At 40.5% G+C, this 16,885-nt stretch overlaps 1 protein-coding gene across 1 annotated transcript in view; it reads right to left on the reverse strand.

Moving 5' to 3' along the window:
• Positions 1–2,348: 2,348 nt before the first annotated feature.
• LRRC1 (leucine rich repeat containing 1) overlaps positions 2,349–16,885 on the reverse strand; it is a 79,220-nt gene continuing 64,683 nt past the window's right edge. Inside the window, exons 11-14 of the mRNA XM_033055888.1 lie at positions 8,753–8,868; positions 7,655–7,827; positions 5,411–5,547; positions 2,349–3,571 (exon numbers count right to left, since the gene is read on the reverse strand). Coding sequence (XP_032911779.1) covers positions 3,413–3,571; positions 5,411–5,547; positions 7,655–7,827; positions 8,753–8,868 — 585 coding nt within the window. The 3' untranslated portion in view covers positions 2,349–3,412. The remainder of the gene's footprint in view (positions 3,572–5,410; positions 5,548–7,654; positions 7,828–8,752; positions 8,869–16,885) is intronic.

The following is a 16,885-nucleotide window of genomic DNA, read 5'->3' on the forward strand; positions in this document are numbered from 1 at the left end:
CTTTGAATAAAGAGAACTTGTATGCAGTAACTGGCAGGTTAATATTAAATCCACTCCACCACTACGGTCGGTTGATTTTCCCTGGTTACCTGTTTATAGCTAATAAAACAACATGCAAATTTTGTAGCCTCTTTGCATTAAACCCACCTCTTAACAGACAAAGTAAAGTAGGAAAAGTTTATAGAGAAAAATTCATAACATATTCCCTACTTAGGCTCCTCAAGCATCAGCAAGAGAAAATAAAAAGACTGGGAAAAGAGGGCTCCTGCTTTCAAGGACAGACATTGCTTCATCAGAACATGTGTCATCAACTCTTTCTGGCTATAAAACAGTTAAAACTGCCTGCAATGTTATCAACGCTGTTGGGAGAAGGGTACTTCAACCACTCTATAAAATGGCACACACATGGATCACTCAAGAGATGAGAGGGACTTCTGAGGTCTAGGCTGATGGAGGTTTGATCAAACAGAATGGCATGCAAGTCACTCTGAACCAGCATTAGGAGGAGAGAGAGGGGAGCCACTTGTCTCTGTTTGCACAGCAAGAATCCAAGCATCTTGTCAGCCCTGAAAAAACAACACTTCATCTGCTCTTAAGCCATACCACCAGCAGCTGTTGCCATATCTCAAGGTGTACCCTGCAAATTACACTTACACAGACTCAAACACTATCTTGTATACACTGCTGAACTGCCTGCAGCACAGCAGAATCTTAAACTGCCTCACCAAAAAGCATAAACAAAATACATTAGACACAGTGCTACATGATATTACTGTAGAAGCCTGAAAAATACACCTCCACTTTTATCTCTCCCCAGACACTGGCTGAAAAAAAGTAACAAAAATCCAGATTTCCACTACACAGGTTAACAAAGTGAAGAGAGATGGCAGTGAAAAGCAATGAATGCCAACACTCCTCTCTGGATAGTAGCAGGTTGGTCTGATGGACTTCAGCTCCTCTAACCTCTCATTAAGCAATTGCTGGATTCTAGTCTGAGTTCAATTAATTTTCTTTTACAATTGAGTGGAGGCAAACACTTTCAATATGCAATTCATACCACCCATCTTTGACTGAGATGACCACAAGGAGATGATACCAGCCACCCTTGAGTGCAAGAATGTGAAACTCCCAAACAAAGGATCAGCCACTTATTTATCTGTAGCCAGAGAAACCACAACAAATACTCCTTCTACTATTATAATTTTATTTTTTTTAAATCACCAAAATAAAAAGTACTGACTGCTGACCAGTTACTTTGTGCCAAAGTGGATGCAGCAAGCAGTGCTTGCCTTGTGGTGAGTTTGTGGCTGCAGCAGTGCCCACGAGCCTGCTGGAATGTACGCCAAGCAAGGGCCGAGCAACACAGCACGTATCACAGACCTGCAACAAGATTTACATCTTGTTCTGACTGCAGCAGCAGGTGCACAAGGGCAATTAATTATTTTCATATGGTGGCAGGTCAAGCAAGGCCCGAATCCAGGCTTTACACATTCTTCTTGCTGATGGAGCAGACACTAAAAACAAAACAAGCCACAGCGTCCAAATGAAAAACTGGCATCACAGAGTCTTGCTGCCTTTGGTATTTTTAGGAACTTTCTTTTTTAGGAACTTCTTTTCATCTCAAATAGGGTTGTTGCTGTTCACTTGGACTCTGGGTACAGGGTTGGCTACATTTTTAAACTTTTCTTGTGTCAATTCCAGTAAGTGTTTTAAAAAGAAAATTCTACCCAAGGCCAGAGTCAGCTGCACCAAAACCTGATTTTCTCTTTGGTTTTATTTTAACAGCAGCTTACCAAGAATCACCTACTTGTTCAGTATAAAAAAGATAGCAGTCCCTTTTGTATATAGTTAAACTAAAAAATTATCACATATTGTAGGTATTAATTTGAACACAAGTTATTATGACTTCCCAGATCTCTTCCTTTTCTCCCAGATACCCTCATACAACCAACACTTACTGGAAAAAAACATTCAGTAGAAGGGCCATGGTTAGCCACATAAAACTTCAGGTCTTTCATTTTATTGAAATTTGCGTTCACTGCATTATCTGAGTACGTGACATTTTTGCTCTGCACCTTAAGTCCCTGCACTGAACCAGTCAGTGCCCTTTGTTAGCTCATGGCACATACAGAACCCAGACACCTCAACAGCAGTCTTTATGGGCTTATGCAAAATTTATATTTACTGAATTCAACTCAGTTAATACTTACCTTTATAAACAAATCAGAATCCACAGATTCAGTAAGACTTTGAAATCAGCATTGGACAACTGAAGTGCAACACAGTAACAATGATAGCATTGATGCATAGATACTTTAATTGCCGTTTTAATGATACATCACATCTACTGAAGCTTTTAAAGATGTTTTTATTATGGTTTTATAAATTTTTATAAAACCACCAAAGCACTTTAAAGAATCATGCTTTCTTGTGTAATACATAAAACTAATTTCATACTGTGCTTCTGAAAGTCTATCGTGCTGCTTTTCAAGTTATTTTACAGATGGCACATTTAAAATAAAAAACAATGGAAGCATGAATTTCTAGTGACTGCAATGCAACAAGGCATCCAAACCAAGATGTTTCATTACAACTAAGTTAAAGTGTGAGTGCATTATGTAATAAACAATAGCTGTTTGGTCATTTAATCTTAATTCTGTTTACAACAAAACTAACATTTGTGCTTCACAACCTAAGATCCCATAATATAAACATAAGTTCTCTGCTGTAAAATTCCCAACAAATTACTGTCCAAAAAGAAAAACATATCTAAAGCAGGAGACCAAATCTATTCACTTTCCTTGAGAATTGCTATATTTAAGACTAATATGACATACCAGACACAATAAGGCACAATGGGTGGTACAAACAAATGAATACAGTTGTCCATGAAACTTGTTCTCTTTCACAAATACTAAAATATGTACCGCTCAAGATAAATTTTCTCTTAAAAATGAAATACATCATCTTGTTATGAAAGTCCTATACAAAAATTTAAAATTTACACCATCTGAGCTGCCAAAAAAATAAAAAAGTGTATCGATTTCCCACAAAACTATATTTCTCACCAGCACATCCAGCCACTGGGAAGAAGATATCCCAGCACTCTGGAAAAGAAAAGCATTATTTCCCCTGTGTTTAAGACAAAAATATTGTATTCTGCATACAGTAGTGTATTACACTTAAAAAAGCCTAGGACTATTAAAATTACAATATTGATTTGGAAATTATTGGTTCACTGCCTGGATGAAATAAGGCACTTTCTTCCAGCAGGCCGCACTTTTCATGTGTATGGAGACGATGAATCAGGTTCTGGTTAAAAACAAAAAGGGGCTCAGTGAGGTCCCAGGAGACGACAGGAACATTTCAACAGCAGGGGAAGACACAGGAGGTAAAACCTGGAGATGAAACTCTACACAGAAGTGGTCACTCTGTCAATGGCATTATTGACCTCGTTTTTGTTTGAATCCAGTCCTTTAGCAGCATTCATATCATTCCGTAAATTCTCCACTGTCTTTTTCATGTTCTTTAATTCTCCAGGGTGTGGAGTGGCTCGCCTTAGAAGTGTTCTCTAAAAATAAACAGCGCAATAAGTGGTTTTGCCTTTGTCTCTCTGCAAAAACAACATACACTTTCAAGGCTTCAGCATTCACATACCAAATATTAAGTATCAATTTTTTTTCCTTTTTTTCCCCCTTTTCCAACTGCAATGCTCTGTGCTGAGCATTACTTTAAAAGCTGTTTGTTTATGAAGACAGGGAAAGAGGTTTTAAGAAGTCTCTAAGAACAAATTTTGTCCTCTTTTGGACTACTACTCTGAAAGCCACTCAAGTGAAGTACAATTGCAAGTTATGTAGTGAAGATTCTTTCATAACTATATTTGGGATTTTTTTTCTCCCCAAAACCATACAAGTGATTTAAGATCACACTTAAAACATTCATGTGATTTTGAAAGAATCCCACAAGATCTCTTTACAGTTTTAAATAGTGTTTGTGTGGAGCTCCATTTGCCTTTCAGCCCCACCACACAGTCTGATTCTCTAGTTAATTGAGAACAAGCACCTTGAGAGGAAGAGGGAGTATTTCTCTCCCACTTTAGACAGAAGAATGTATATCATTGTGCTGAAACCTTTACAAGGAAAACAAGATTCACAAAAACTCTAGTTAGCATCTGAGACCAGTTGGCTGGAGACCAGCAGAACATCACAAATACAATATACATGTAATACAGGTATACATGCAATTACTTTTTAGTGGCATGCATGTAAACTGTGCAGAGTACAGCAGAACTGATGACCCACAAGTGGGTGCTTTGGTCAAGACTGCTTCAGAAATCTGCCCTTCTTCCTCCTCAGTAAGATCATGAACTTCTTTCCCCTAGGAAGGCTCTTGCCTCAAATCAGGCAAATCAAGCACTTCTCTTCAACACCTGAGCCCTCACCACTCAGTGAGGCTGGCACATTCTTGGGTCTGCACAGTTGTTAAGCAGCATCATTCTGAACTCCCTAGCAAGTCAGTGAACCATGCTCTTTAAGAAACGTTTTGTTTCTGCTGCTTTCGAATAAGCAAGTACCTCACTTGTTCATTTCCAAACTAAAGTAAGAGTTTTTATGGTCACTTTTTAAGCTGTAACAATCCAGACAGTGCCCTGAAGTATCTCAAGCTGAGATCTAATGAGGACCACCAGCAATGTTTTAGAGCATCAGAGAAGCACGTTGAAAACGTGACTGAAGCAGTGTTAAACTTTACCAGGAGTTTTAATTGTTAATAAAAGCTAGTAAAACTACAGATCATGTTGCGTGTTGACCTTCAGGATATGCAGAGCCCAACTTAATGGAGAGGTCTTATAAGTACAGTGACAGATGTTCCCACATCCTTTGTTCAAGTGGGAAACTAATGAGCAACATTCCTACTGTTTATGGACACTATGGTTGGTTCAATGCAAATGGTGGAGTTAAAAAAAAAAATGAATGACACAGAGCAAGAAAGAGATTGGAAATAGAAATTAAAGAGACAAACAATAGCAAACTTAATGGAGACACATGCCAGAGCGCTGGAATCCTAAATTAGACTCTATATACTTTCAGGCAGTAAAGCTTCACAGATGCAGAGAAAGATCCTATCTTCTTTCTGGAAAGAAAACATCCTGAGCAGACAGAGGAAAACAAAGCAAAACAGAAGACTGTCCTGCATCAGAATATAAAAGCTATATTCAAAGCAGAAAAAACAAAGGCATTTAAAGTCAACATAAAAAGTTGCAGCAGCCAACACGAAGAGTTTCTTCTCCAGATGTACACACAAAGCATGCAGTCCAAGCTGAAATATCTACAGCAAGAATGCTTAGAGACTTTTTATACTTCTGCAATAATGTGACAGTGCCTGGAGGTATCCAAAGGCTTGGGAAACATACCATTTCATTTTCTTCTTCATCTTTTTCATCTTCTAAGAAGCGAATTGCACTGACTCTGTTCACTGCCCGCTCATTCCATGTTTCATCCGACATTTCATTTACCAAACTCTCCAATGCACCACATCGTGGTAGGTTATCTGTTAGAACAGGAAAATGTAACTCAAGATTCACAGCAACATGCATGTGAAGTGACACAATCAACATGCTTTATTGCTCATAATTGCAGTACCTGAACAATCACTCATCCAATACTTACAAGTGGCTATTTCTACTGCTTTTGGAAAAAAACAGAACTTGCATTAGTTTTCTGTTATCAAGTACATGCACTAAATGGTTTCTGTATAAATTGACTGTTTCAGGGTTTTAGAGTACTGGTTATATAATTCAATATAATTGCCACTATATATGCTTTTCTTGTGGAACATGGCTGCCAGCTGACATTAGCCAGTTCCCTAAATAGCATTCCATAACATAGGACCATTGCTTTTACTAACCTCATCCTTTCAGTATTGCTAGGTATACACATCCAACAATCTAAATTCCAAGCCTTCTCCCCTTGAAGTCATGAGATTCTTCTGGAGAGGATGAAATCTAATTTCTAGTAGTAAGGCCTTTAGAGAAAGTCAGCCTCTGTTACTTTTCTTGAACTAGCTCAATCCTCTCTAATTCTAAAGGGTATACAGTAATTTCACAATTATAAGCCGCACCATTTTGACTAAAATTTTGGTCTGAACCCAGAAGTGCGGCTTGTAATCCGGAGCAGCTTATATATGAACGATGTTCTAAAAGTTGCCAACCCGGATGTGCGAGCCTGCGGCAGCCCCAAGCCGAGCTGGAGCCCGGCCGGCCCCGGCAGAGGTGGGGCCAGCAGCGCGGGGAAGCCCGGCAGTGTGGGGGCCGGCAGAGCCGGGCCAGGGCGAGCAAACCTGGCGGCAGCGGTGCAGGCAGCGGGTGGAGGTGAGTGAGCCCGGCGGTGGCTGCAGTGCCACCCAGCCAGCCCTGAGCAGCCCTGCCAAGCTGGGCCACCCGGCCCCGTCAGCAGCCCCAAGCGGGCCGAGCCCGCCTGGCCCCAAGCCGAGCCAGTAAACCCCACAATCCCGCGATTCTGTTACTAATTGGCAACTTTGTGAAAGTTGCACACGGATACTCGCTGCAAACTGAAGTGCAGCTAATAATCCAGTGTGGCTTATATATGGATGAGGACCTAAACAGTGCCGACACCCCAGAAATGCGGCTTATAATCAGGTGTGGCTTGTAATCATGAAATTGCTGTATTTATTTTAATTCTTAACTATTCTTAAAATCCAGCTGAAAACAGAGACACTTCTACGCTCCTACTGTTTAAATGCTTTCTATTTGCTCCAGCCATATATGACTGAAACACTGGAATTAAGTCTGGGTGCCTACAATACAGACACCCACTGAAAAGCTGAACTTTTCTCCTCAGGTCTTTTTGTACTCAGTGCAGAAAAATCTACATTATTTTCTTTTTAAAGTCCATTCTTGGATGGGATAAATTACTCTCCAGTCATTACTGCAGAAATTTAAATATTAGTTCAGATGAATCCCCTTGAATGTTCATACACAGCTCTAAAAGCTTGAGGACAAAAAACATTCAGAAGTTACTGGAGTAGCAACACAGCCAACAAAAGAGTTTATGGTTCCACCTGGCCCAGAGGCAAGTTTCATCACAAAAGGGAAAAGCAACTTATACTGCAATTCTACACTTGTTATAAAGTTACTGTATGGCAACTTCTCCTGAAAGAAAATTAGCTAGCTAAAAAGTAAAAATTATATTGTTTACTATTTGCTATGCAATTTATTGTGCTGGTAAAGAGACTGCAGTTGGAAAACCAGCATTTTTCCATATGCATACATACAAATATATACATATATATATATAAAAGATGTATAATCAATGTACACAAATATGGACACCACTACTGGGTCCACTGGCATGCCTCAAAATAGGGATATGAGTAATTCTTTTTCTTCCATATCTGTATTTTATTTATTGTAGCTGCTGTCACTGTATTTTCAATAACACACAGTTCGAAGTTTTCAAGTCTTCTGAAGACTAGTAGGATAATAGAAAAAAAAAGGTTTAATATTGAAAATTCAACCAGAACTTTCCTACTTTGCTCACTAGATCTTACATATGTTTTACAAATCTTTATGAGACAGCTCAGTAAACAATGAAGTAACACTTCTATACCTAATGAAAAGCTGACTTTAGGCACTTACCTTGGCAACCAGGCTCAGAAGGCATTTGAGGAAGTAATACACATGTTAATATTTTTTCTCCTGTTTCAGGGTCTGTGTCAGTCTGAAATGTCAGCAGAGGTTGGGACTGGTTATCAGACAACCACAAAGCCTTCAGCTTTAAGGTAGTCAGTGAAATGGGAAGATACGTCAGCCTAGTTGAAAAAAGCAAAGTAAAAAAGTCAGGGCAATCCCTGGGAGACTTAAGAGACGGTCATGAAGTCAACTCAAGTATATATCACTGAGTTGAAATAAACAGGATTGAAATTAATGCCTCTAATAGAAAGCATTGCAGCAGTCATCAATTCCAACTACTCTAATCTTTTAAAAAAATAACAATACTGCAGCTTAACTTCATTAAAACTTTATAATCCTCTGATGCTGAGCAACAGGTAGAACTATGAGCTGAGTTTTCTCTACTGCAGTAAAGTGTCCTGGAAGGCAGGCAGCTGCTTCCCATCAAGAGCTTTACATGTAAACAGTGGCCAGAACAGAAATACGTAAGCACCTATGAGAAAATTATATTGCATAGATGAGATGCCATTCACTTTTCTTTCATTTTAGGGATTTTTTTATTTAACTTCCTACTAAGAAAGTGAACTAATTTGCTGGTTAATGCTTTAATCCACTCATTTGTGCATGCTGATGTTTGAAGCACTAAGACTCATGAGAAGCTGCAAGGTCATCAAAGTTCCTTGTTCCTCACACTGTATCGTGAACATAAAACACTCGATATTGGTGCCATTTGACATTACAGCTTGGTAGCTTCACCTGAAGCTCTATCCACTGCCTAGATTCTCAATTTCAATTCAGAAATATATGAATCCAGAGAGTTGGCTTTTTTTAAAAATCTGATCTCTTCCTCAGGGTCAAAGTAATCCATAAACCACACACATGACAACACACAATTTCTGCTACTTTTGGCCCAGGGGGAAGACTACTTTGACAATTTCAACAGTAACACTAACATGAATGTCATAACTGGTTTTTTATTACTCTGTCCTTAGACATAGTATCTTTTGCTATCAGAAGGAATTAAGCAAATACAGTAAAAGAACATGAACAAAAATCTCTTCTTGCCTGTTTCCAGCAACATCCAGGACATGAAGTTCAGTGGCCTGTGAAATCTCAGAGGGAATTCGAGATAATCTGTTGTCACGTACAGAAAAGACGTTAAGACTGCAGCAGCCCCCAACCTACATTTGAGAAGAGGGGATAAAAAAAAGCAAGTCTGGTTTTGTTGCAGTACCACAGTATAACAAAGGCATGCAGTACGGGTCACAGAGTGTGTCACAGCACATCCAAGTTACAGTGCCTGCCAGACACTTCCCCCAGAGGTACAGACTGCAAACAAGTGTTAGCTCAGAAAAAGTCTGACCTGAAGCAAGTCTGTAGGAGCAGTCTCTTGAACATCTGTATGGATAAATAAATAATGGACGTCTTTACATATAGGTTCACATTCTAGCTATCTTTCAGAGCCTTCCACACCTGGAAGAAACCAGCAACCACACAGAAGCTATGCTATGCCCAACATTCACAAAAAAACCCCTATACTTAATTTTTTCTATCTCTACATTTTACATATTACAGCAATTTCACGACTATAAGGCGCACCCTTTTGACTAAAATTTTCCCCTGAACCCAGAAGTGCGCCTTATATCCAGTGCGCCTTATATGATGTACAAAGTTACAAAATTTGTCACCCCGGAAGTGTGAGCCGCAACGGTGGGGCGGTGCCGCAGGAGCACCAAGTCGCGAGGGGAGGCTGGAGCAGGCGGTCACGGCCAGCAGGAGCCGCAGGGGGAGGGAGGGAGCTGCCGCCGGCCTGGCCCCAGGGGAAGAAGAAGCCGGGCAGCGCCGGCCCCGGCCCAGGCGCGGGGACAATGAGGAGCCGCCGAGCAGCCCTGGGCGCGGGGGGAACGAGGAGCCATCGAGCGGCCCCAGGCACGGGGGGGATGAGGAGCCGCCAGGCAGCCCCGGGCGCGGGGGGGACAAGGAGCCGCTGGGCAGCCCCGGGCACGGGGGGGATGAGGAGCCGCCGAGCGGCCGCAGCCCGGGTGTGGGGGGATGGAGCCGCAAGCCAAGCTGCGACAGCCAGCGCCGGGCGGGAGTGCCTGGACCCGTGGCATCTGTGGCCATGCAGGCAGGGGAAGCCAGGACCTGCGGTTGCGCAGTGGGAGCCGCGAGCTGTGCCAGTTGGTGCCGAGGGTGGGCGGGAGTGCCAGGGCCCGCGGCACGGGGAGGGCACCTGAGGCTGTGTTTGAAGGTTACGCCAATCTGTGAAAAATGTTTGCAAACTGGTGGGGCGGCACTACGGGAGCGTCGAGCCGCGAGGGGGGGTGGGAGTAGGCAGCTCCCAGCCAGCAGGAGCCACACAGGGAGAGAGGGAGCGGCCAGCGCTGTGCCGCCCCAAAGTGGCCCCAAGCTGCAGGTGGCCCCGAGCCGTCCTGAACTGCAACAACCCCGAGGTGTGAGCTGTGGCCGCCCCGAACCATGGTAGCCACGAGCCGCGGCTGCCCCAAGCCCCACCTCGCCAGTCAGGGGTGGGCGGGAGTGCCGGGCCCCGCGCACAGGGAGGGCGCTTGGGGCTGCGTTTAAAGGCTACACCAATCTGTTAAAATGTTTCCAATTTGAGCACATGCCAGTAAACTCCACGATTCCGTTACTAATTCGTTACTTTGTTGCGCGTGGCGCGGATCTTCACGGCAAAAAAAAAAGTGTGCCTTATAGTCCGGTGCGCCTTATGGTCATGAAATTACTGTAATTCATTCTTTCCTCATGGCAACTTTACATCCAAGCAAGTGCAATGGGAAAATGCAAGGCAAAATTCTAAATACACCAATCAACTCCCAAAATTTGTTAAGTCCACAAAGATTAATAAAGCGTTCCCTAGAAGCAGAAGACTGAGTAAAATGTTTGATGCCCTGATTCATTAGAAGCACTTCATTTCAACACAATTCCCACATGAACTGGCCTTCTTTAATCTCTTTTAATCTAATATCCTCTCTCTCTATCAATTTACCCAAATATAAGCATTTGCATTCTCAAGCTAATTAGTTTTTTGCATGTAAAGATGGGATTTTCAGTTTTACCTTTAAAAATCTACATTTTTGCACCAAAAGTAGCCGTTTTCAGAAAAATAAACTCCCCACATTTGATTAAAAAAACCTCATCCCAACTTTATGTTCCAGAGGGAACTTCTATAAACAGGAAGACTATTACTTGTAGCAACTCAAAAGCTGCTTCAAGCCACTCTTTGTTCCTTTTAACAAAGGAAACTTACCTTTGTTTTCTTATTGTACAGAGTTTCAAAAATACTGTTGTTTGTTTGCCAGTTCCAAAACTCACCATAAGAAGGGAAAAAAAAAGGTTTTTTGTTTTCTTACTCCAAGTAACAGAGGCGAAATACCCCAATGCCATTTGAAGTTAAGCAGACTTAGAATCTAATTATGGAGTCCAAACTAAACACAGTGGAAAATCTCAGTTCAAAAATCAGAGGACATCTGTAGTGACATACATCTAAGAAGGTTCTCCTCTCACATTATAGTCAATATGTAACTACACCTTGGCCAGGAGTCCCCACAACTAAGTTGAAATTATTGTGTTCTTGCAATTATTACGTTCCTTGCAAAGCCAACAATTCAGTCCAAACCCAAGATGAGATTATAGACAAAAAGCACAAAATATTCTAACTAGTCAAAGGAAAAATAATGTTGATTTAATCTACACTATTTACTAAGGAAAAAGCCATTTTTAAAGGATGCAACTGTGACTCACAAAATAAAACAAATGGAGCATTTAAATCCCACTCACCTTCCTTTGTATCACAAATGCTTTTTAATGGAAGAAAACAGGAATCAGCTGCTCAAGGCTTCTGATTCACAAGCTGTTTACAGCAGAAAGTTAAAGTGCTACATTCTTGACAAAACAAAATCTGTGGTATTTCCCTTTAATCACTGCACTCTTAAGATGCAGCTATTTCACAAGATCATCAGTCTTCCCAGTCCTGTGTGTACAACAGAAGCACAAACCGTGCAAGCCATTTTAGCTTGTGAATCAAAGCCCTTAGAAAACAGCACTCAAATAGTAAGCAAACATTTCTTGATTCAAGAATTCTGCTATTCACTTTAAAGCGTGTATAAATTCTTAAATAATGTGCCTTCATACATTCACAGAACACAGTGTGATATTAAAAAATATATATACACACTAAGTGTCTAATTGGTGTTTCTAACATGAGGAGCCGTGAAAAGCAAGAAATACAATTAGGGAATGTTGATGATTTGGCAAGTGATGCCCTAAGTGTACACAAAGTGTTCCCTTTCCATGAATGACATTTGCTTTACTCAGTCTTGGAGCATGGAGATTCAAACAGGTTAGCCAAACAAAGTAAAGCCATGCAGCCCTGATGCGACCAAAACTTCTATACTTTTGGCAATGGAAAAATGCAGCAGTGGAATTGGGGCAGCCTGAGTCATCATGCATTTAAAGCAGTTTAATGAAAGGTAACAGTAGAACCATGGACTGAAGAATACTTACAGGGTTATCAATTTACCTGACCCATAACTTTCCAAGCGGCTAACAATTAAGAAAATACAAGAGATGTTCAATTCATTTTTCTTTATCCACACTGGACAAGAGCATGCCAACAAATGGAGACATAACATACATTCTTCTACTGCCAAAGAGGGCTAGAACTCCTAAATCATTTAAACTTCAGTTAATTTAACTTTGCTCTCTATCAGTCAACAGGCTGCTGTTCAAAGGTTTTATTTCATTCAAAGGTAGTGAAGACCTTTTACTTTAATAGGGTAGTAGGGTAAATAAAAAAGACACACAATTTTTTAATGAAACTGTTTTTAGAAAATGCAGACAGCATTTAATGAGCAGCATCGAGTGAGATACCACAAAGAACAAAAAGACAAGATGACAGTTAAAATCAACTAAAATCTTTGTCATTTAAATGAAGATGGCACCCATCCAGCAGTACAGAAAGACATCGGGTCCAATGTTTGAAAACCTGAACATGAAGCTGTACCACAGAGGCAAAGTGCACACACTACATGGCATGTGGAAAGAGAACACTGCTGTGGCCACCATGAAGGAACACGGCATCAGAACGTCGCTGGTTTGGCTCAGAGTGGTTAACTGAGGAAGAGTCATGCTTACCAAGGGTCACATGTTCACAACAGACTGTGCTAAACCAGCACATATGCATCAAGGACACAGCTGAGACCACAAGCCCATTCACCAGTTAAGCACACACTTCATTTCCAGCACAGACTTCACTTTATGGGGACAAGCGTGTGCTTAGTCCTAGGCACGAGAGTAACTGTTCCAAGGACTGGAGGCTTAAAGAAGTCCTCACACTCCTCTGTAGTGAGCAGGGCATCAGGAAAAGATCTCACATGAGTTGTGCATGCCTAAGTCATACTCCTGAGACTAAGTTCATTTTAGCAACTTTAACTTAAGGGCTATTGACTTGTCACATCACACCAAGTCCAAAGAACAGTGAGACTAGATAAAAATGAAAATAAAAACCAGAAAAACAAAGCTCACACATGAGTCAGGCAGTATATGGTCATTACTATGAAGTGGTAATCTTAAGATCATAGATAATATGAAGATTGAACAAAATTGCCTATATTTGCATTCAGGTGGGCTTGACTGAGAGAATGATTGTCACTAGCAGGCTTCTGGATTCCACACAAAACGTTAACCCTTTAAACCTTTTAACTTTAATGGATGATCTTATAGCTCTTTTCTTCTATCTCTGTCTGAGGCTCATTTTTCTAGCAGCTTCCTCATTCTGGAGAAGCAGTAAGGCTTGGATAAACATAGACAGGATGTCAGCTCAGTTGCTAAAACTCCCGCTATGTTCTCATCATGACCAGTATTTAGCACTTCACCCTCCTGCTTTTTTGCCATGCATATACCCACTACTAGTCCATCTTAGACAGTCCTCCAGAACTGCAAATCTTATCAGAATGCTTCTCTGCTGGTGTTTCTAATGACTCTGAAGTAGATCTGTATACTACTCAAAAGCTATTAATCAATTCTGCTGCCCTTTACCAGTTAGCATCTTTCACACGGTTATAAGCAATGCAAAAAATGACATTTTGACAACAACTGTAATGATTAGTCTTCAGTTGTTGTGTGAATAGCTAAAAGTCCAGTGACGCATCTCTTTTATTCAACTCTCAAAACAGCTGTCAACATCAAAACCTCTCACAGACTCACACAAGTCTGAAAATTATAGTGGCAATTTAAACACAGTTCTTGTGTTGAAAAGTCTTTTCCAGTGTCTCATACCCAAAATTCTGCTTGGGTTCAAAGTAAATAAAGTCAGAATTTTCCTTGACTGCACATAAAATATACTAATTTTTTAACTGCAAGCACAGAATACTTTTAGGGTTGGAAAAAAACAGCCAACTCATTATTATTAACTATTTTTCTGCTGTTATTATTAACTTTAAATCGGCTAGGAAAATCTTCAGCAAACTCACTTCAACACCTCCTGCACCACTGGTGAATAGCAGGAGAGGAGCTCACCAAGACAGCTTCTCAGCCCTCTGACTCAAGACAAGTTTTCCTGCACTTTTCCTTAGTGTCTTTTTTTTTTTCTCCCTCTGAGACACACATACTTCTACACAAATGAGAAAAGGGACAGGATATCAAAAGTTAAAATCAGAAAAAACTAAGTGGTCCCAACTTGTTTTTAAAAAGCACAGTTATTGCCAAAAAAAAAAAAAACCAAAAAAAACCCACAAACAAAAAACCCTGTAGTTTTACCTAATGGAGTTATAATTCTCACAGTATACCTCAGAGACAGGAAGGACGCATTACCAGATTTCTGCAGGTTGTAAAGACTCATTAACAAAAGCATATAAACTGGAAAACATTCCAAGGAGGTTATTTATGCAAGTGCCAAAATCAACACACCAGTTTCATCAGCGTTCCTGTGCCAGGGTGGGATTTCAATACCAAAGAGTCACCCAGCAGGTCTTTCAAGTTTAAGGGGAAAAACATTTGTAACTATGAACAGGTTTAGACATTCTCAGTTCTTGCTGAAGTTTGTTTCACCACTTCAGTCAGAGAGGGACTAAGCTGCAAAACGAGATACTGAAGATGAAATCTGTCAGTGACTCAAGCCCTGGTCATACATTCAGTTCTTCCACGCTTTACCTTAATCAGCACACAATAAAGAAGAACCTTTGAACCAGGAAGCTTTGAAGGTGTATTTGCATACAAACTCCTTAATAATCCCAAGTGAAGAAATTTTACACCAAAAGATAAAGAATGGTTTTACAAGTGTGCCTTGAAGCAATATTACAATGTAATGGTTTAACACACGGACTCAAAACCCAAATCTCTTAAACTGTTGACAGATCAAACCAACATCCTTCTCCAACCCCTTCCCCAAAAAAACACCAAAAAAATCACGCACCACCACAGAAAAGCTAAAACTCAGAGATTATCTCACTAGACCACATTAGAGCAGGCACATAATTTCCACCATCATATCCATAGAAGTGGTCTCTGCTACGGGAATAATTCTGGGTGAAACAACAGTGACACCAAGCTGATACAGTATTGGGTACATGTACTCTTCCCCCTAGCTGAATTCCACTTTATTCTACACACATTACAAAGCTGTTTCTTTATCCCTCTCCAGCAGGAACTAGTAACAGCCTCTCCCACATCCCTTTTTTATCAAGATGAAGACCACATATGCACAGCTGCTTTAGCATTCTGTCAGGCAGAGAAAGAATGGAAGAGGTAAGAGAAACATGTAATAGAAAAAAGGGAAAAACATTAAGGAAAAATATCTGCAGTGTATACTCTACTTCTGTATCCAACTCTGCTTCTGTGAATGTATAAGTACTAATTTTGATGTGTCCCAGACCCCATACTTAGCCATACTGTCTCAAAAAATATCTTAAGCAACACAAAGCAGGCAGGGGTGTTGAAAATTACTTCTGTCACAAGCTTGTGCCTGGCTTTAAATCTTCGTTAGTCAGTTTAGGGTGAAAATAAACAGAAAATATAGTATGCTTTCTTAATGTCAAGCAGAGCCTTCCAGCAGACAGAAAAAGGGTGACACATTTTTCTGTCTTCCCTAAGTGCACTACCAATACACTTTATTTATTTTTTTTTACCAAGTGAGTAACAATGAGAACAAAAATGGAAATCAAACACTTCATCCAAGACACCAAATTGTTGATCCCTGCTGTCCAAAGGGAAACTCAGAACTGGAATCTTTGCCATTATCAGCCCCATAAAATGGCTCATGTGGATGCTTTGCATAACAGCAATCACTACTTGTTATACCTGTGCACTCAGTTTATGTAGAACAATGTTCTTTTAGAGCTATGAAATGTAACTCTTCACTTAATTCCTCTGAATTTTAAACAGAAAATCTGTACTAGGAAGTCCTCATGTTTGGTTTAAAGCAAAATGCTGCTGGTTAAGAAAAATACTATACCAAGAAAATAAAGCTCCAGCCACAGATGGAACACGGGCAGAGAGCAGCAGAATCCCTTGTTTTTGAAACTACCACTTCAGCAACGTAAGAAGGCACTCTAAAAACACTCAGGGAAAATCGTACACTGTACAGCCTAAGCCCAAGGAATACAAACAGAAACTTGAAAAACTGAAACTGAGAAGTCTTGTTAGCTAGACAGTAGTTTCTGCAATACACGCATATTAACAATATTTTTCTGGCACACCATTGCCATCAGTTGTTTATGCCTTCAATTTGTAACATTACCAGCTTGGAATTCAAATGCACTGATCAAGGGTGAGATGACCCTGCAGTTACAAAAAGGCTGACTTCCTTTAATATTAAGTAATAATATAAAAGAAAGTATCTGCAGAGCAAAACATAAAATCTTACATTACATATAATTTCAAAGAATTTTTCTAAAGAGACACACGTTGGTGTGGACACCTTTAAAAGAAAAATTAAAATTCTATTTCAAAGTCATTGACAGGAAGCCAAAGAGTTCTGACTCCTCTGTTTCCCTGCAAGCTCCCTTGAGAACCACCCTCTCCCATTTTTATTTCCTGGACTTTTACAACTCTGTAGCCCACCTCACTTCAGACACTACCATCCATTTCCTCCTTCTCCACCTCCTCCAAACACAGGCTCATCCCTGTCTTTCTGTGCAGGTGTCCCACTCCCTCTCTCATGTGCACTGATGTTCTCTAGAC

This window comes from Catharus ustulatus, chromosome 3, assembly GCF_009819885.2.
Source record: "Catharus ustulatus isolate bCatUst1 chromosome 3, bCatUst1.pri.v2, whole genome shotgun sequence".
Taxonomy (NCBI): Eukaryota; Metazoa; Chordata; class Aves; order Passeriformes; family Turdidae; genus Catharus; species Catharus ustulatus.